Below are 14497 nucleotides of genomic sequence, written 5' to 3'. Positions count from 1 at the left end.
CAAAAAAAGAGCCAGATACCGGAGGGAATTGCAGGTAACTCGCCTTAGATTACAAAAAAAAAAAGAAAAAAAAGAAGTAAATAAATGGTATTCCTCCGGTCCTAAATATAAAACTTATTTTACAGTATAATTTACATTACAAAATGGATTTTATATTTAGGACTGGAAGAAGTAATTTTTGTTCAACTTTATATATCATGTAAATGTAGGAATGATGAACAATACTCCTCCGTTCTTTAATAAAACCTATTTAACTAATTTGATTAGGTTAAGAAAGTTAGGTAAGTTAGTTAATTATAAGAAATATGACATATTTTTTTTAAAATACCATAATCATCTTTTTTAATTCCTTCTCTTCCTTTTACTTGATTATGGTTGAGGGAGTATCCATAGAGGTAATTTAGAGAAAATTGATAATTATGAGAAACAGGTCTTATGTTTAGGATCAAAACCAACTCAACAATTGAGTCTTATATTAAGGATTGGAGGAGTATTAGATAATAAGAGCTAGTTCTTATATTTAGAAATAAAAGACACTAAAGAGTCAAAATGGGCCAAGCCTTGTGCAAACCCAGTTTTCTTATGAAAATAAGAATGGTCCATTTCAGAAATTGGGTCGAACCACTAGCAAACTTTAGTTGTCCAAAATCACAGAACATAAAGTGCAGCGCAGTTTGGGCCTGGCTATGAAAAAACTCTGTTTGGTTTCGCGGCGTTTCTAGGAGTGGCGGGGTGAAGCGGAGGCGAGGGTCGAGGGTCGAGAGTCGAGGGATAGCCGAGGATAGAAAGCCATGGAAATGGAGCATAGAGAAGAAGAGAAGGAACCAATTAGGGCTGCTTCGGAAGAGGTTTCCCGTGAGTTCAAAACCCTAGTCAGTACAGAAGATCTTCATTCTCTCGAGCAATTGCAACACATCATGTACTTTTCTTTCCTCTACCATCTGAATGGCTTGTTGGATGTTTTTTTTTTTTTTTTGTGGACCGAGAATGTATTTTAGTTCTGATGTTTACGAAGTATAATTTATATTATGTTGAGCGTCGCCACGTATTGTCGCTGTATTTCTAGTTTTCTATCTTTCACCTTTTGGATTATTAATTCAGGCCTATAGATTGGAATTGTTTTACAAGTCAACTGAGGAATTTATGTGTCGGCGAGAAATGGTATTGCTGGCATAGAAACTGGGTGTCTGTTTATGTTGTGCTTTGGTTACTATCATTTTGCATCACAAAAAGGAAATATCATTTACAATGCTGTCGTAGCTGGAACGGACCAAGCTCCTACAACCTAGGAATATGTAGTTGTTGCGTGGATGTTGATAAAAAAATTGGAAGTCCTCCCACCTCCCTTTTTTCCCTTAATGAACAACCGTTTAGTAATGACCAAATAGGCTCATAATTTGCAAACGCGGAGAATGGTTTTTTTTGTTTCTACCAGAGTGGCATATTCTATCTTGAATATTTTCCACATGATCTTTGGCTGTTTAATCTTGAGATCTTGACTAATTGCTTCTGTTTCCTTTCTCAAATGCCAAAATTTCAGATTGGGAAGGTTGCAGGATAGCAATGCTGTCCTATCGCACTTTAATGAGTTCTCAGAAAACTGCTTTGCTGAAGTTTCTGGAGATATCTCCAGAAATACCCGCCTATTGAAATCTATGAAGTCAGACCTGGATTATATATTTATGAAATTAAGGTACATTAACTTCCAACTGTTGGTTTTATCGTGATTATGCAGTTGTACCAAGAAATGTTGTACAAAGTTTAGATGCAGTTTTGGAGCGTTTGTTATCAGGCTTTCCACTGATAACATGATATATATATATATATATATATATATATAATATTCTATAATTGTATAATCTCAGTTCCACATGATCATTTTTTAACAATATTCTCTGTGCATGTAATGTTTTATTGAATATTACTCATGAGTAATGTGAAGGAAAAAAAAAGCCTGTGCTTCATTCTAAGACGTTATTATATTATTACTCTTTGTTACATGGTATGAGTTGCATTTTTAACTTTCAGGCATAGAAATATTTGTCTGCAACCATCAGAGAACAACTTTTGGTGAAGTTTCATTGACAAACCTACTTCAATGACTTAAATTGTCATTTAAAGGGGCAAAATAATAAAAATACTCTCTCTCTCTCTCTCTCTCTCTCTCACACACCACACACACACACACTCACTGCCTACTTATTTATCGAGCTTCCTTGAAAGCTAGGAAGCATGCAAACTCCACTGGAGACTGTAGTTTTGCCGGATTTGGACCTGTTCACCCTGATGCTAAGGGCACATGGCTGGTTATATGTAACCTCTGCTTAGCAGATTTAAAGTAGTGGCTGCAACTGCAAGTTCTACTTGTGGTTTTATTCTGGCATTACCGTGACTCCATGTGTCTTAATGATTGATGCAGTAATACTTATGGTTACCTCTTAATTATAGGTCTTTGTAAGGTAATCATGTCTATATTCAATTCTATAATGCTGAAGCTTAATGTTGTTCACATTTTATAAATAACATACTAATATTTAGGGAGCAAGTCTTTTAATTTCTGTACTTTTGAATTTCATGCACGTGTTATTTATGTCTTTCCATGAATCTTGGGTGTTACCTTTAGGTTCTAAGAATGTTCACTTGTCATAAGAGTGGAAATGAGTTTGGCTGGATAATTGAGGGCGTTGTGTTGACTATTTGTGAACAAAGATTGCTAAACCATGATCAGAAGGTGAGGGAACAGGAAAAATATGTGCCCGAAAAGAAAATGGAATAAAAGGACTAAGAAAATACTCCTCCGGTCCTAATTATAAGACCCAATTGACTTATTTGAAGAGATTAAGGAAGTAAGTTAAGTTGGTTATTTATAATAAATAAGTGTTGTCATTCCTAAAATATCCTTGCTAATTAAGTATATTGGCTAAAACTATCATTATTAGAATGATTATCTTGGAAAAAAATGCATAAATATAAGAGATAAAATGGATTGGGGTCTTATAATTAGAACCAAATAAAAAGTCAAATAGGGTCTTATAATAAGGATCGGAGGAGTATCATGTATGCTGCATATTGAAAGAGCTTGTTATGTGCGCGCTGTACTTTTGTTACTTCTGGTCTTTCATTTCTCTAATAACATCGAATGTTGTTGCTTGGTTCACCCTTGACAGAAGCATGAAGTCGAAAATTTCAGCAACTTATCCAGATGCCTTTCCTGATTATTCAGCTAATGAAGTGGTTGATGAGAGACCGGATCTTGAAATGCCCAAGTGATTATTGCTTGCAAATGAAGTAGAAATTCTAGATCATGTAAGAAGTTCTATATATACATACATTTGTTTTTTCTTTAAGTAGATTTGTTCCACGTGATCGAAGTTCTCTTTGTTGTTTTGGTTGTGTTTTGCTCTTCTTCATCACCTCAAGCTCTATCTTTTCCATTGCAATACGCCTATAATAAAATAAATACACTCACTATTTCACGAAGGGGCATGAATCTGAGTGCTAGATGGCCAGATGGGAATGACAAAATGGCTAGCTAAGGAATGACAATGGGCACACGATGGGGGCGTAGACATGATGTTAAGGATTTCCGGATAACTAACGGCCCATTTGGTATGAAGGATTTGGAAAGGAGGGGAGGGAAGAGAAGGGATTTTAATGATTTTTCTTTTTTTGGTAAGATAGAAATTTTAGGAGGAGAGGGAAAATTTTTTGACATTTTTCCTCCCCTCTCCTTATAAGCCTCCCCTCCAAAATTGGAAGAATTTGGAGGGAAAAGATAATATTTTGGCATGTATTGACTAATTTGCCCATATCATTTTCTAATAATTTCATGTTATCCTTTATCGCCAAATTGTATGTGATTATATTTATGGATTCAATCATACCTCTCAAATATTAAAAAAAAAAAAGTTGTCAAGTATATTTTAATTTCTAAACACAAATCAAGCATTCAAAACAAAATATACAAATAAGTCATCTATGTCGTCTTTGAAAAAGTTATTTGATTACTCGTATCAACAACAAAAAAAAAAGCTGAAAAAAAAATACTCAAATTAAACATATTTACTTCATTAGACCAGATTTTAGATATAAATACAATTATAATTATTGGATATATAATAGCTATTAATTATGTATTATCATTATATTTATTTAATTTTGCTAATTATAAAAAGTTGATCTCATATATTACATATTATTTATAAATATATTTTATTAATTACTCTATAAAGTTTATAGAAATCAATTTAAATAATATAAAGGTAAAGTTGTCCATACAAAAATATTTTGCCTCTCCTCTTTTTTTAAACAAAACAAGATAACATTAAAATTCATCCTTTCTTCTCTTCTCGTATTAATCTAAATAAAATAATATTAAAACCATTCTTTTTCTTTTTATCTCTTTTTCTTCCATTAAAATCTCTTCCTTTATTTCATCTCCCCCTCATCTCTCATCTCCTCTATTGACTCAAACACAACTGTGTGTTACATGGATTAAAATTTTATCTGAAACGTTTGTGCTTGGTTCTCGACAGCGAACTAACCTAGCGCATCCCTCCTTGCAATGCTTTTCTGGACAAGATATTTAGACTTTTTCATGTAGTAAAATAATCTCTTTTGCTTAAGTTCGAATATATCTCATCTAGTAAATAGTGTCATTGTCCTTTGGGCCGAAAAAAGTATTGTCAATGTTAATTAAGTATCTGCGACATCTGAAATCGTTGGAGCATGCCTACTTTAGTGACTTAATTTGTAGAAGAAATTATGATGATGTTGTACGTGATATGCAGAGAAATTCTGGTGCAAGAAGAGATCCCCGACCCCACGAAGTTACTTAATTCATGGAAGTCTCTTAATATGAGATTTTTGGATATGACTCCATACGGGGCGGCATCGATTGTGGAATTGAAAACAATTATTCGAACAAACTACCCTTATAATATATGTACATGTATATAGGGTTAATGTGCAAAAATTTGTCATGAAAGTTTTTGAGTGCTGGACATTCAAACTCATCCACTTCTTTACTCTCTTGCCTGCGCTCTGATTCCATTTAATTTTTGGAGAAATTAGTCTGTGATCTTAAAAAAAAAAGTAATTATCAAAAATCTAGTAGCACAATTGAATCACAAGTTATAGCCTAGGTTCATACTAATCATTTATTATTAGACCCATTTCTTTTTGGAGCCTCGCAATGATTCCTTCTTAATTTTTCCCCCAATATTTATTTAATCATTATTCTGCATCCCTCTTATTACAAAAACTTCTAACATCTTCAATGATATATTATCTCCGATCCTAATTATAATATCTTATTTGTAGACTATAAACGAAGTCTTATAACCGAAAGAGGTAATAATATGTTTTGTTTATAATATGAATCTTCTTCACACACTATCTATGGCTAGCTGTAAAATCTTTTAAGCAATTGAACTTCTCTAGCTGCTCTATACTGATTATAGTCACCATTGAACATGTAATTCTCACCGCGACCCCTTGTCTTTGTCATGCCAAAATTCCCAGCTCTACCAACCCCAATTCTCAGCCTTTCAACATTTTCGCCTCCACATGGCCACTTAGTTACCGTTGGATTGGTTGAGTCACATATAACCTTCCTTCTCAGACGCCAAGCATTTCCCGCTTGGAGGAAAACACAGACGCAGAGGGATGAAGGAAGGATCTGGAGGAGGAGGAGGGAAGAGGAGTGAGAGCGACAAGGAGAAGACCAGGATGAGAGAGAGGCAGAGAAGGGCTATCACCACTAATATCTTCCATGGCCTCAGGAAGCATGGTGGCTATCGTCTCTCTCCTCGCGCTGACATTAACGAGGTACTTCGTCAGCTTGCCCACGAGGCCGGCTGGGTTATTCACCCTGATGGCACCACCTACCGCGCCAAGGTATACTCTCACTCTTCACTCTATTTCCCGACCTTCCTTTCATCAATTTTTTCGTGTTTTTCTCTGTAAATTTTCTCGAAAACCATGCACTACACACCAGGCAAAGAATGCATTCCGAGGCCGCCTTTCTTTCTACCATAACGCACGTACCCTCTTCACAATAATGCCTTCTTCTACTGGTATCCTTATCATTTTATATTCTTCTTTTATGTGTTTTCTACCTCTTTCCAAAACATTTCTAGGAAAATTAGCAAGTCAGAACAGGGTAGCTGTTGTAACAAAATCGACATGTCCTGTGATGTTCTCCTTTTCTCCGATTTTGTTGATTTGCATGGTTGGTTTTGTGATTCGAATCGAAGGTTTCGGGTAGCTGTCCCTTGTGTGGGGCTCTTCGTAAAACCGCCGCCGCCGCCAACCCCACACCCACCGGTGGCGCTGTGATAGCAGCCGGAGGAGAGTGTTCGCCGATGGCGTTGGGAACCCCTCTGTCCACCATCAAAGCCGGGTCTTCGTTATTATACTTTCCCGAGAGCCTCAAGGACAGTTGTCGTCAACCCATCCCTGTTCCAGAGTACACGTACCAAGAGCTCTCCGGAGAGGCTCAATCCAGCAACGGTGAAGGAAGCCAGAAGAATAGCGACAGTGGCATTGGGGAAAGCTCGGGAATGGCGATGGAGACGAGTCAGGGGAATCACTTCATTTAGAGGACTTGAGCAGGTCGAATCAGAGAATAATGATAGGTCTCCTCCATATGACGAATGAGGGCGAAGGGCCACCAGCTGACAGCCACCGGCGTCGCCTCGTCATACTGTTTCGTCCGTTTTATTACTAACATCCACCGCCGACCAGCTCCCATGGATAGTTTAAAGATTCAACTAGAAAAGAAATAGTAAGAGTCTCTGGGACTGTCTCCCCGGTTTATAATCTTCTCTTGTTTTGGTGAGAGTGTTGATAGCTATTAGCTAGGAACGTAGACAATTGTAGGGTAGAAGATAGGGTTATAGTTTTTGGAATGGGTTTTCCTTCCATCTTAGAGATATATAAAATTTTAATATATAAATATATATTTCATTTTTACCCTTTCTATCATTCTTTTACTTCTCGTCTCTTACCTCTTTTCCCACTCATTTCTATAAATAAGAGCGTTTAATACATTTCTCACACATTTATTACCTCTTAACTAATTTGAGTCGACTTTTTAATTTATGTAATTTCATTATTTTCCCAAAGATTAATAGCCATGATCCAGACAGAGGTGCCGTGGCTAATAATTACTCGAAGCACTCCTGTGGTTCCCAAAAGATGGCTAAATCCTGGCGAAATGCCGAAAACCGTTAAAGCCAACCAAACAAGGCATTGGAGATATTGAATAAGTGCGTAACTTCCCATAGAGTTCCTTCTCCACTTACCTGGTAAAATTTCTTTTAAAGAGCTCGTTTCTTTTCGTTACTAGGAAGAATTGCGTCACCAAACGATATGAGCAATCAATCCCTAAGCAACAACCTTATGATGCAGTTACAAACACCATTTTTCACAGATGGGAGCCTACTCACCACAAATGATGAGCAAAACTCACTTCCGAGTTTTCATGGCAATCACTAACAAGTTCTTCTAGGACATCACAGGTTGAATCTCTTATTTCAGAAAAAGCCAGGGACTTCTCCCGGCATTGGAGCTAATTCATTCTTTCCAAATCTCTCTTCGTCATAAAATGAGGCTCGCACCACTCTACCTCCAAAGTACCTACCGTCAAGGTCAATAATGGCTTTAGTTGTTTCTTCAGACCTCTCAAATTGCACAAAGATTCTGACGGCCTCATCAGCGGGGAAATTTGGCTCTGTTATCTCAAATATCAGGACCCGAGTAACAGTCCCATACTTGGCACATTCTGACCCTACCTCATCTTCAAGCTCATCATCTACCTCGCCAGGACCCACCTTCATGAAGGAAGTAAAATTAGTGTCACGTATAATCAACAAACTATAGACAACCCCAAGTACATCTATAGGTTGAACTGATGCAAATCACCATTGAGCTTTTAACAGCATAGATCAAATCATAATAAATCAAAGCAATGCACTCACGGAAGCATATAGTCATACACGGAAAAGTAACAAAATACCATTCATAAATTCATAAAAATTACTAATTGCGTTTCCACAGTACAGCTACCAAGGCTAACTCTCTTGGTTTCTTTCAAAAATTTTGAACTTTGAAATTTGTGATTGAACCGTCAATAACCAAGTATAAATTTGCTCACATGATCAACACATCTAGCCACACAAAAAGGGGTTAAAAAACTATTGCAGTAGAGCATGTAATTCAATCCATGTCTCCTTGATGTGACTAGAAGTACATGTGTTTGCCTCATTTTCATGGATTACACAGTTACCCTGAACCAATAAAAAATTAAAAAGAAGAAGAAGAAGAAAAAGAAAATAATGGTTGGGAACACAAATCATGTTACCAGTGCAAGAAAACAGAACTAAGAATGTGAGTTATCAATCACCACTAAGAAGGAAAAGGGATATAACAAGAATGTATTAATATATTAATCAAAATGAACCCAAGTTAACGGACCACACTCAAAACACATTCAGAATGATCAACACTTACAAAGCACCAAGAAACTAGGCCAATCACCATATACATTATTCAATTGACTGAACACCATCCTTAATCATGCAAAAAAGCTGATGCAGGAGAAAACAGCCGACGATTGTACAATTTCAAGGTTTCCTTTGAACAAGATAAAACCAGGGATATGGGAGCCAGGCCAAAGGATTACGTTACAATCAATAATTTCGGGTCTAAACTGAATCATAATTTTACTTGTTTATCTTTTATGAGAATGGAAGTTCAGACACCAGGATCTATTACTAAGCGGAAGTTCATTTCAAATAGACAGAACAGACTCATTATGCAGATATAAGACCCAGCATATATTTCTAGTTAAATTGTGTATGCTAATCATAATATATCGTATCATGACTTCATGATAAACCCACATTCACATTGAGCATCAAGCTGAAATAGTATTAGATGACCGTACAGCGCAAAGTGTAAAAGCAGCAAATTAGCGTACATCAAGGAAATGTTTAAAGGGTATTTCAAAACAAGGCACGCAAACACAATTGCTAAATCAGTGGTAATGAAGAATAGTTATATCAATATCAGCCACAGAAATGGCTAACAAAAGATCCATAAATGTCAGATAAAATATGAACCAATCGTGAATAAGATTAAGCTTGAGTCATATTAAGTTGCATAAGCATTAAAATCAACCAAGACACGAATTAATATACAATCAGCATCTTTTCTTGCCACATTCAAGCACTCAACATCTAGAGGCGGCAGCAAGATTCAAAACATAAGTCAAAATATGCATACCATGTTCCTAAGCAGCAGCACCCTCGTAGGTGGCCCATTGAAACTCACACTCTTCAATTTCTTTTCCGGCTTATTGTCACTAGCATTCACAATGACTCCAGCTCGTCTATCTGTTTTCTTCGCCATCAACGGTGTAGTAATTCCCTGCTCCTGCTTCCCAAGTCCTTGTCCCTCCTTCCATCCCATCTTTGCCATCATTCTCTGAGCTGCTGTCATTTGCCCACCGGCACCAAGCCCCAAACCGCCTGTTTCTGACTTGCCAATAGTAAAACCATCTCCGTTAGGCGGTGGCGATGGAGATCTTGGCATTGCCCCACTCATCGCCGCACGCCTTCTCCATGCCTCCTCCCCAGAAATGTTCAATCTCGAGTCTCCATATTCTCTGTCCCTCTCCTTCTCCCGCTCCTCTTTCTCCCTCCTCTCCCTCTCTTCCTCTTCCTGCCGCCTCCTCTCGAGCTCTTTCATCATCTCTGCCTCCCTAGCCTTCCTCTTCTTCTCCCTTCGATACTCTTCATAGTCATTCGGCCTCGCCGGGTCATACTCCTCCATCACTGTCGATTGGACACCCACAAGAGCGGGTTGCGCTGCGTCATCAGGCACAACCGGTGACGGTGCCGTGACCGGCGTCGACGTCGCTGTTTTAGGTGCTGAAGAATTGACAGTTTTGGGCTTGTTCTGGGTTCTCAGAATCGTCTGAGGAGGCGCGAAAACCGGCTTGCGAAGGGTTGCTGGCGCCATCTTGGTGCTGCTCGACCATACATTGGCGTTATTGGTTTTCTCTTCTTCGGCGGATGAAGGAGGAGGGAGGTCTCCATATAGCCCACCCAACATTTCGACACCGCTTTACAGCTCGGCAACCAAAATTTTGTGAAATCCAAGAAATTCGAATCTGTGAGCTCCGACCACGCTTCTATTTCGTCTATGGAAGACCAATTGGTGGTAGGGTAAGCCCCCACAGAGGCTTCGACCAGTATGAACTTGAGTAAGATCCCGAGTGGAACCACCTCTCCAAGCTGCTAGAGAAACATGAAGGGATTCAATGTCTCTGTGAGTGCTTGAGAGAAAAACACGAAGGAACAAGATGGGGTCATTCAACAGGGAAGGGGCAGGGGTCGCAACTCGCGGTTCGATTTAGGGCTGAGACGAAACGAAAACGCTAGAACTCGGAAGTCGGAACTCAGAACTGACGAGTTTGATCAATGCCATTTTGCATTTATCTGGCCTAAATGTTAATTGGGCTTTGGCCAAGCCACAGGGAAAGCGTATTTTGCCACTTCTTTTTCTTTTTTAAAAAAATTACAAATTAGTTGAGATAATTAACGATCTCAACACATAAAGAAAAAAATATAAATTTGAATTTTAGAAAACGTATTTATTAAAAGAATTTTAATTTTAATATTCTCAACTCGATAATAATTAGTCTCAAACCTTAAATGATATAAGGATACTCTGAATAATTATATTAAAAAAAGTGGTTAAACTTATAAAAAAAAACCGAATAAAACCTCCCAATTTATAAGCATTAATCCCTAAGTTTGCACTCATTCTTAAAGCAGCCCACGCAATATTTTTCTTTTTGGTGATTTAATCCTTAATTAATACCTTGATCATAAAGTTGACAGCTACACTTTGCAAAGCTGGCCGTCACATGAGTAAAATTTGATAGATTTCAATGAGTTGTAGGCAATAAGCCACTAAGCCCTATACCTTAACACCACAAATAAACTCAAGAACTAAGTCATAGGAAACACGTAGACAGAACATAAAGGAAAAATAACATTAAGTTTAATATAATTTTTGATTCTTTAAGTTTACACGAATTTTGGTTTAGTTCCTTGAGTTTCAAATCAAAGGTTTTAGTCTCTCAAAAGACAAAATGATTCAGGTTTTTACTAAATTATAGATATCAATGTTTAAAATTAAAAAAATTAAAGGACAAAAAATATAATTTAAAACTTAAGGGATCAAAATCAAAATAAGGACAAACATGAGGGGTTAAAAATTGTATTAACCTATAAAATTAAAACTCATATCAACAACCCTAATCCTTTCATCCATAATCTTTAACTAACACCATGCTTCTCCATCCAAATCTCAATTTCCATTCTCGTGGCGTTTCATGATTGGCTCCCTTTTAAAGTCTTAGATTAAGGCTTAACTTTGGTGGCAATCTACAACTCGTTTCATTTTTGTTCCCCATGGTTCAATTCAACCTTCCAACTTAAATTTAGGAGCTTCCCAGTCTCCATTAGACGTCAATTCGGCAAGGCTTCAATCTTTCCTTTACCTCATAAGCATTTCACAACATTTTTGAGTCCACTCCCACCCGAACCTTCCTTTCACCAATATCTCATGCGAACATCAACCCCTTCCTTAAACCCCAACATGTTACTTCATACGCAGAACACTAGCCTAAATCACCTATGAGGCCTACGATCCATTCTCCACCTCTAACGTGCAACACATCTTTGTAACTCACGCATCCAGGGTTGCCTCAACTCACCTCTTATTAAGCTCAATTCATCCCTCCTTTTGCTTCATCCGGCCAGACCTCTTCTGCCCTTCACTAACATCGGTATCATTCTTAGTATACATGCCACACTTTCCATGCCCGAGACCTACACAATTCCTTTTGTTGTTGCTATTGCAGTCTTGATTATACTATTAGACCAACTTCATTCTGCAACGGTGATATTATATTATTGCCTTATTGGTGTCACTTTTAATAATGGGTTTCTCTGCTCGTGAAGCTTCAAGAAGTTGTGGACCATGTAGATCACTTGAAATTTTACTTCAAAGATATAACACTTGTTGAGAAAACTGAAGGTGAATATCAATCTGGTTCGAGTTGTGCTGGTAGATACTGTCCTTAAGAGTTATTCCGTCACTGTAGACAAATATGAATGCGGCACTCTCTAGAATTAAACAAACCCTTCCTGCAGTAAACAAGGTGACAGAACAACAGAAACAAATGTAACCCAACAACACAGAGAGAAGAAGTAGAGAAATGCAGAGGAGAAATAGATGCTTGAAAGCTCAAGAGTGGTGTGTTGACCACACTGTCTTGAGCCCCTTTATATAGGCCACAGAGAATCTGAATGTTGGGTACTGCACTAATTACGATAAACACAATTAAGTCATCACGCACAGGAGGAAAATCACCAATTTTCAACTACGTTTACCTCTAGTGGGCCCTTGTCATGCACGCGAGATTATTCTTCTCCTCTAAGCCCATTCATTAGCCCGATAACATATGATAGTATATATATAATTGATCTCCCTCTCTCTTGAGCAATGTGGGAATTCACTTTTGACACACCCACTCATATTCACAACAACGCTTACTAATCTTCCCCCCAAAACTTGCCATTAAATCTCTTTGCTTAGTTCTTGCAATACCTTCACATCTAAACTCCATCCATCACCTATATCAAAAATTAGCTTGCACCAACCCATTATATGCTTTCCCCATTTATTCTCTTGCTATACTCTACAACAAGCAAAACCGTTATTTTCTAATAATTGTTTTTACTTCCCCTGTGTGTCTCAAGATTTAGCCCATTTAATCTTGAGGCAAATTGAGATCACTGTTAGACAATCATCTCTTCCTCTAATTCCACATCATCTAGGCCCGTACTCTAAAAAATGGAACACCACGTTTATTTCTGACACTCTAATTCAATATAAATTAATCACTAGCAATTCACATAAATAAGAAATCAAATTCTTTCCCTTTTGGCAACTCATACAAACTATGCTTCAATTTAACATAGTTACGAATCACATATAGTGTATTCTCTTTCATATGCTAACAACCAATCATCCTGCTTTCATTTATAGAAGTTAATAATGTCCCTCCTACTCGCTAGCCACATGAATCCTTGTATTCTTCTGGTCTCTTTCCATTTTCATATTGTATTCCAAGCACCGATATCACTATTCATTGATTCACCATATAGATGCATGCATAAAACTAACATGGTGAAGGAGATTATAGTAGGATGAAACCACACTATCATATCTCCAACTTCATCTTGCTTGATGGAGTTGCTCTTACACTTGAGACATTATCACCAGCCATTATTTGCTCTAACACTTCAAAATTTCACTTCCCTTTAAGTGTAACATAATCAATGACCTAACTATTATTATCATTTTTATTAGCTCATGCCTCATTTCTAGCTATAAGATGAGGCTTCCCATACAACCGCCATTTATCATGTCAAAATCTCACCCTTCTACCATGGCAAGCCATAACCCACTAAGAGGATGTTTGGGTAAAAACAAAGCCATGATTTCAAAAGTGTTTTTATGGTTTACAAAATAAATATGTAGAGGAATTTATTTCGATTTGTAAAAAAATGCTTTTAAAAAGTGATTATGGGGTATTCCAAACACCCCCTAATGGCTCTTCCGTAAATATAAAAGCACTTCCTTTAGTAATGACTTCATAAACTAGCTCTTACCCTTTACCATACTTCTCAATAAGAAATTTTAAATACAATTTCTTAGACTTAGCAATGACCTCTTATCTAAGATGCTTTTCAAACGAGAATGGTGAAAACCACGTTGCTTGATAACCTCTTCTCAACAAGCACTTTCTACATTCCTCCAAAATGCGGTTATGGTTCTTTTTTTTTTTTTTTAAGAATTAAAATTTTAGCTTGACATGTTAAACCTTCTATGCATCACATGACAACATCAATTTGATCCCAATCCACTTCGGAAAATATGAATAAAACATTTGTAAGGAGAAGATGAGAGATATAAATCCCTTTCCTTTGCATTCTAATAATGGGCTCCATCTCCTCCTCACTACCACATCAATAATAAAATAGGATGAGAACTGGTATTAATATAGATCGTCTTGTCTCAATCCACATGTCGGAGGCTTAACCCCATTCTATAGTCTTTAGATTTAACATAGCTTAATTTAATGAATAATGCGTTGTGGGATCCCTCTTAATCCCATTGACATTCTCCAGGAGAACCCCATGCTGTCTTTAGATTTTTGGAAATTAATCTTGATTGCTATGTACTCTTTCTTTTATTAGTTAGTGTGATTACTAGCTTTTAACTCTATACAAGTCTGAAATCTAATTTCAATTAAAGATATATTTACATAATAAATGAAATGTGTAATGCATGTGAATAATATCGAGCTTTATGCAAGCTAGCATGTTTTCTTGGGGGATTCCAAACGTTATGT

General features: G+C 37.1%; 3 protein-coding genes across 5 annotated transcripts; 2 read left to right on the top strand and 1 right to left on the bottom strand.

The window, feature by feature from the left end:
• Nucleotides 1-716: 716 nt before the first annotated feature.
• Nucleotides 717-3691, top strand: LOC114718243 (kxDL motif-containing protein 1). Of its 3 annotated transcripts, none has more exons than XM_028903509.1 (4): nt 717-919; nt 1541-1693; nt 3168-3306; nt 3421-3691. In XM_028903509.1, the coding sequence occupies exons 1-3, from the start codon at nt 792-794 to the stop codon at nt 3268-3270; spliced, it is 384 nt and encodes a 127-aa protein (XP_028759342.1). In that variant the 5' UTR covers nt 717-791; the 3' UTR covers nt 3271-3306; nt 3421-3691. The 3 variants fall into 3 exon arrangements, with proteins under 3 accessions (XP_028759342.1, XP_028759341.1, XP_028759340.1); XM_028903508.1 differs by having other exon boundaries at nt 718-919; nt 3482-3691; XM_028903507.1 differs by lacking the exon at nt 3421-3691 and having other exon boundaries at nt 718-919; nt 3168-3386.
• Nucleotides 3692-5546: 1855 nt separating this feature from the next.
• On the top strand, nt 5547-6885 carry LOC114718234 (beta-amylase 7-like). Its single transcript, XM_028903498.1, has 2 exons — nt 5547-5898; nt 6258-6885. Exons 1-2 carry the CDS (start codon nt 5668-5670, stop codon nt 6600-6602), a joined length of 576 nt encoding a protein of 191 aa, XP_028759331.1. The 5' UTR covers nt 5547-5667; the 3' UTR covers nt 6603-6885.
• Nucleotides 6886-7286: 401 nt separating this feature from the next.
• On the bottom strand, nt 7287-10463 carry LOC114718235 (DNA-damage-repair/toleration protein DRT111, chloroplastic). Its single transcript, XM_028903499.1, has 2 exons — nt 9289-10463; nt 7287-7835 (listed from the first exon to the last, which is right to left on the bottom strand). Exons 1-2 carry the CDS (start codon nt 10117-10119, stop codon nt 7539-7541), a joined length of 1128 nt encoding a protein of 375 aa, XP_028759332.1. The 5' UTR covers nt 10120-10463; the 3' UTR covers nt 7287-7538.
• Nucleotides 10464-14497: the final 4034 nt, after the last annotated feature.

Source organism: Neltuma alba, unplaced genomic scaffold, assembly GCF_004799145.2.
Source record: "Neltuma alba isolate B1F8T4 unplaced genomic scaffold, ASM479914v2 tig00011822_pilon, whole genome shotgun sequence".
NCBI classification, from domain to species: Eukaryota; Viridiplantae; Streptophyta; class Magnoliopsida; order Fabales; family Fabaceae; genus Neltuma; species Neltuma alba.
The sequence above is the reverse complement of the archived record's forward strand: the minus strand, read 5'-3'. Positions and strand labels throughout refer to the sequence as shown.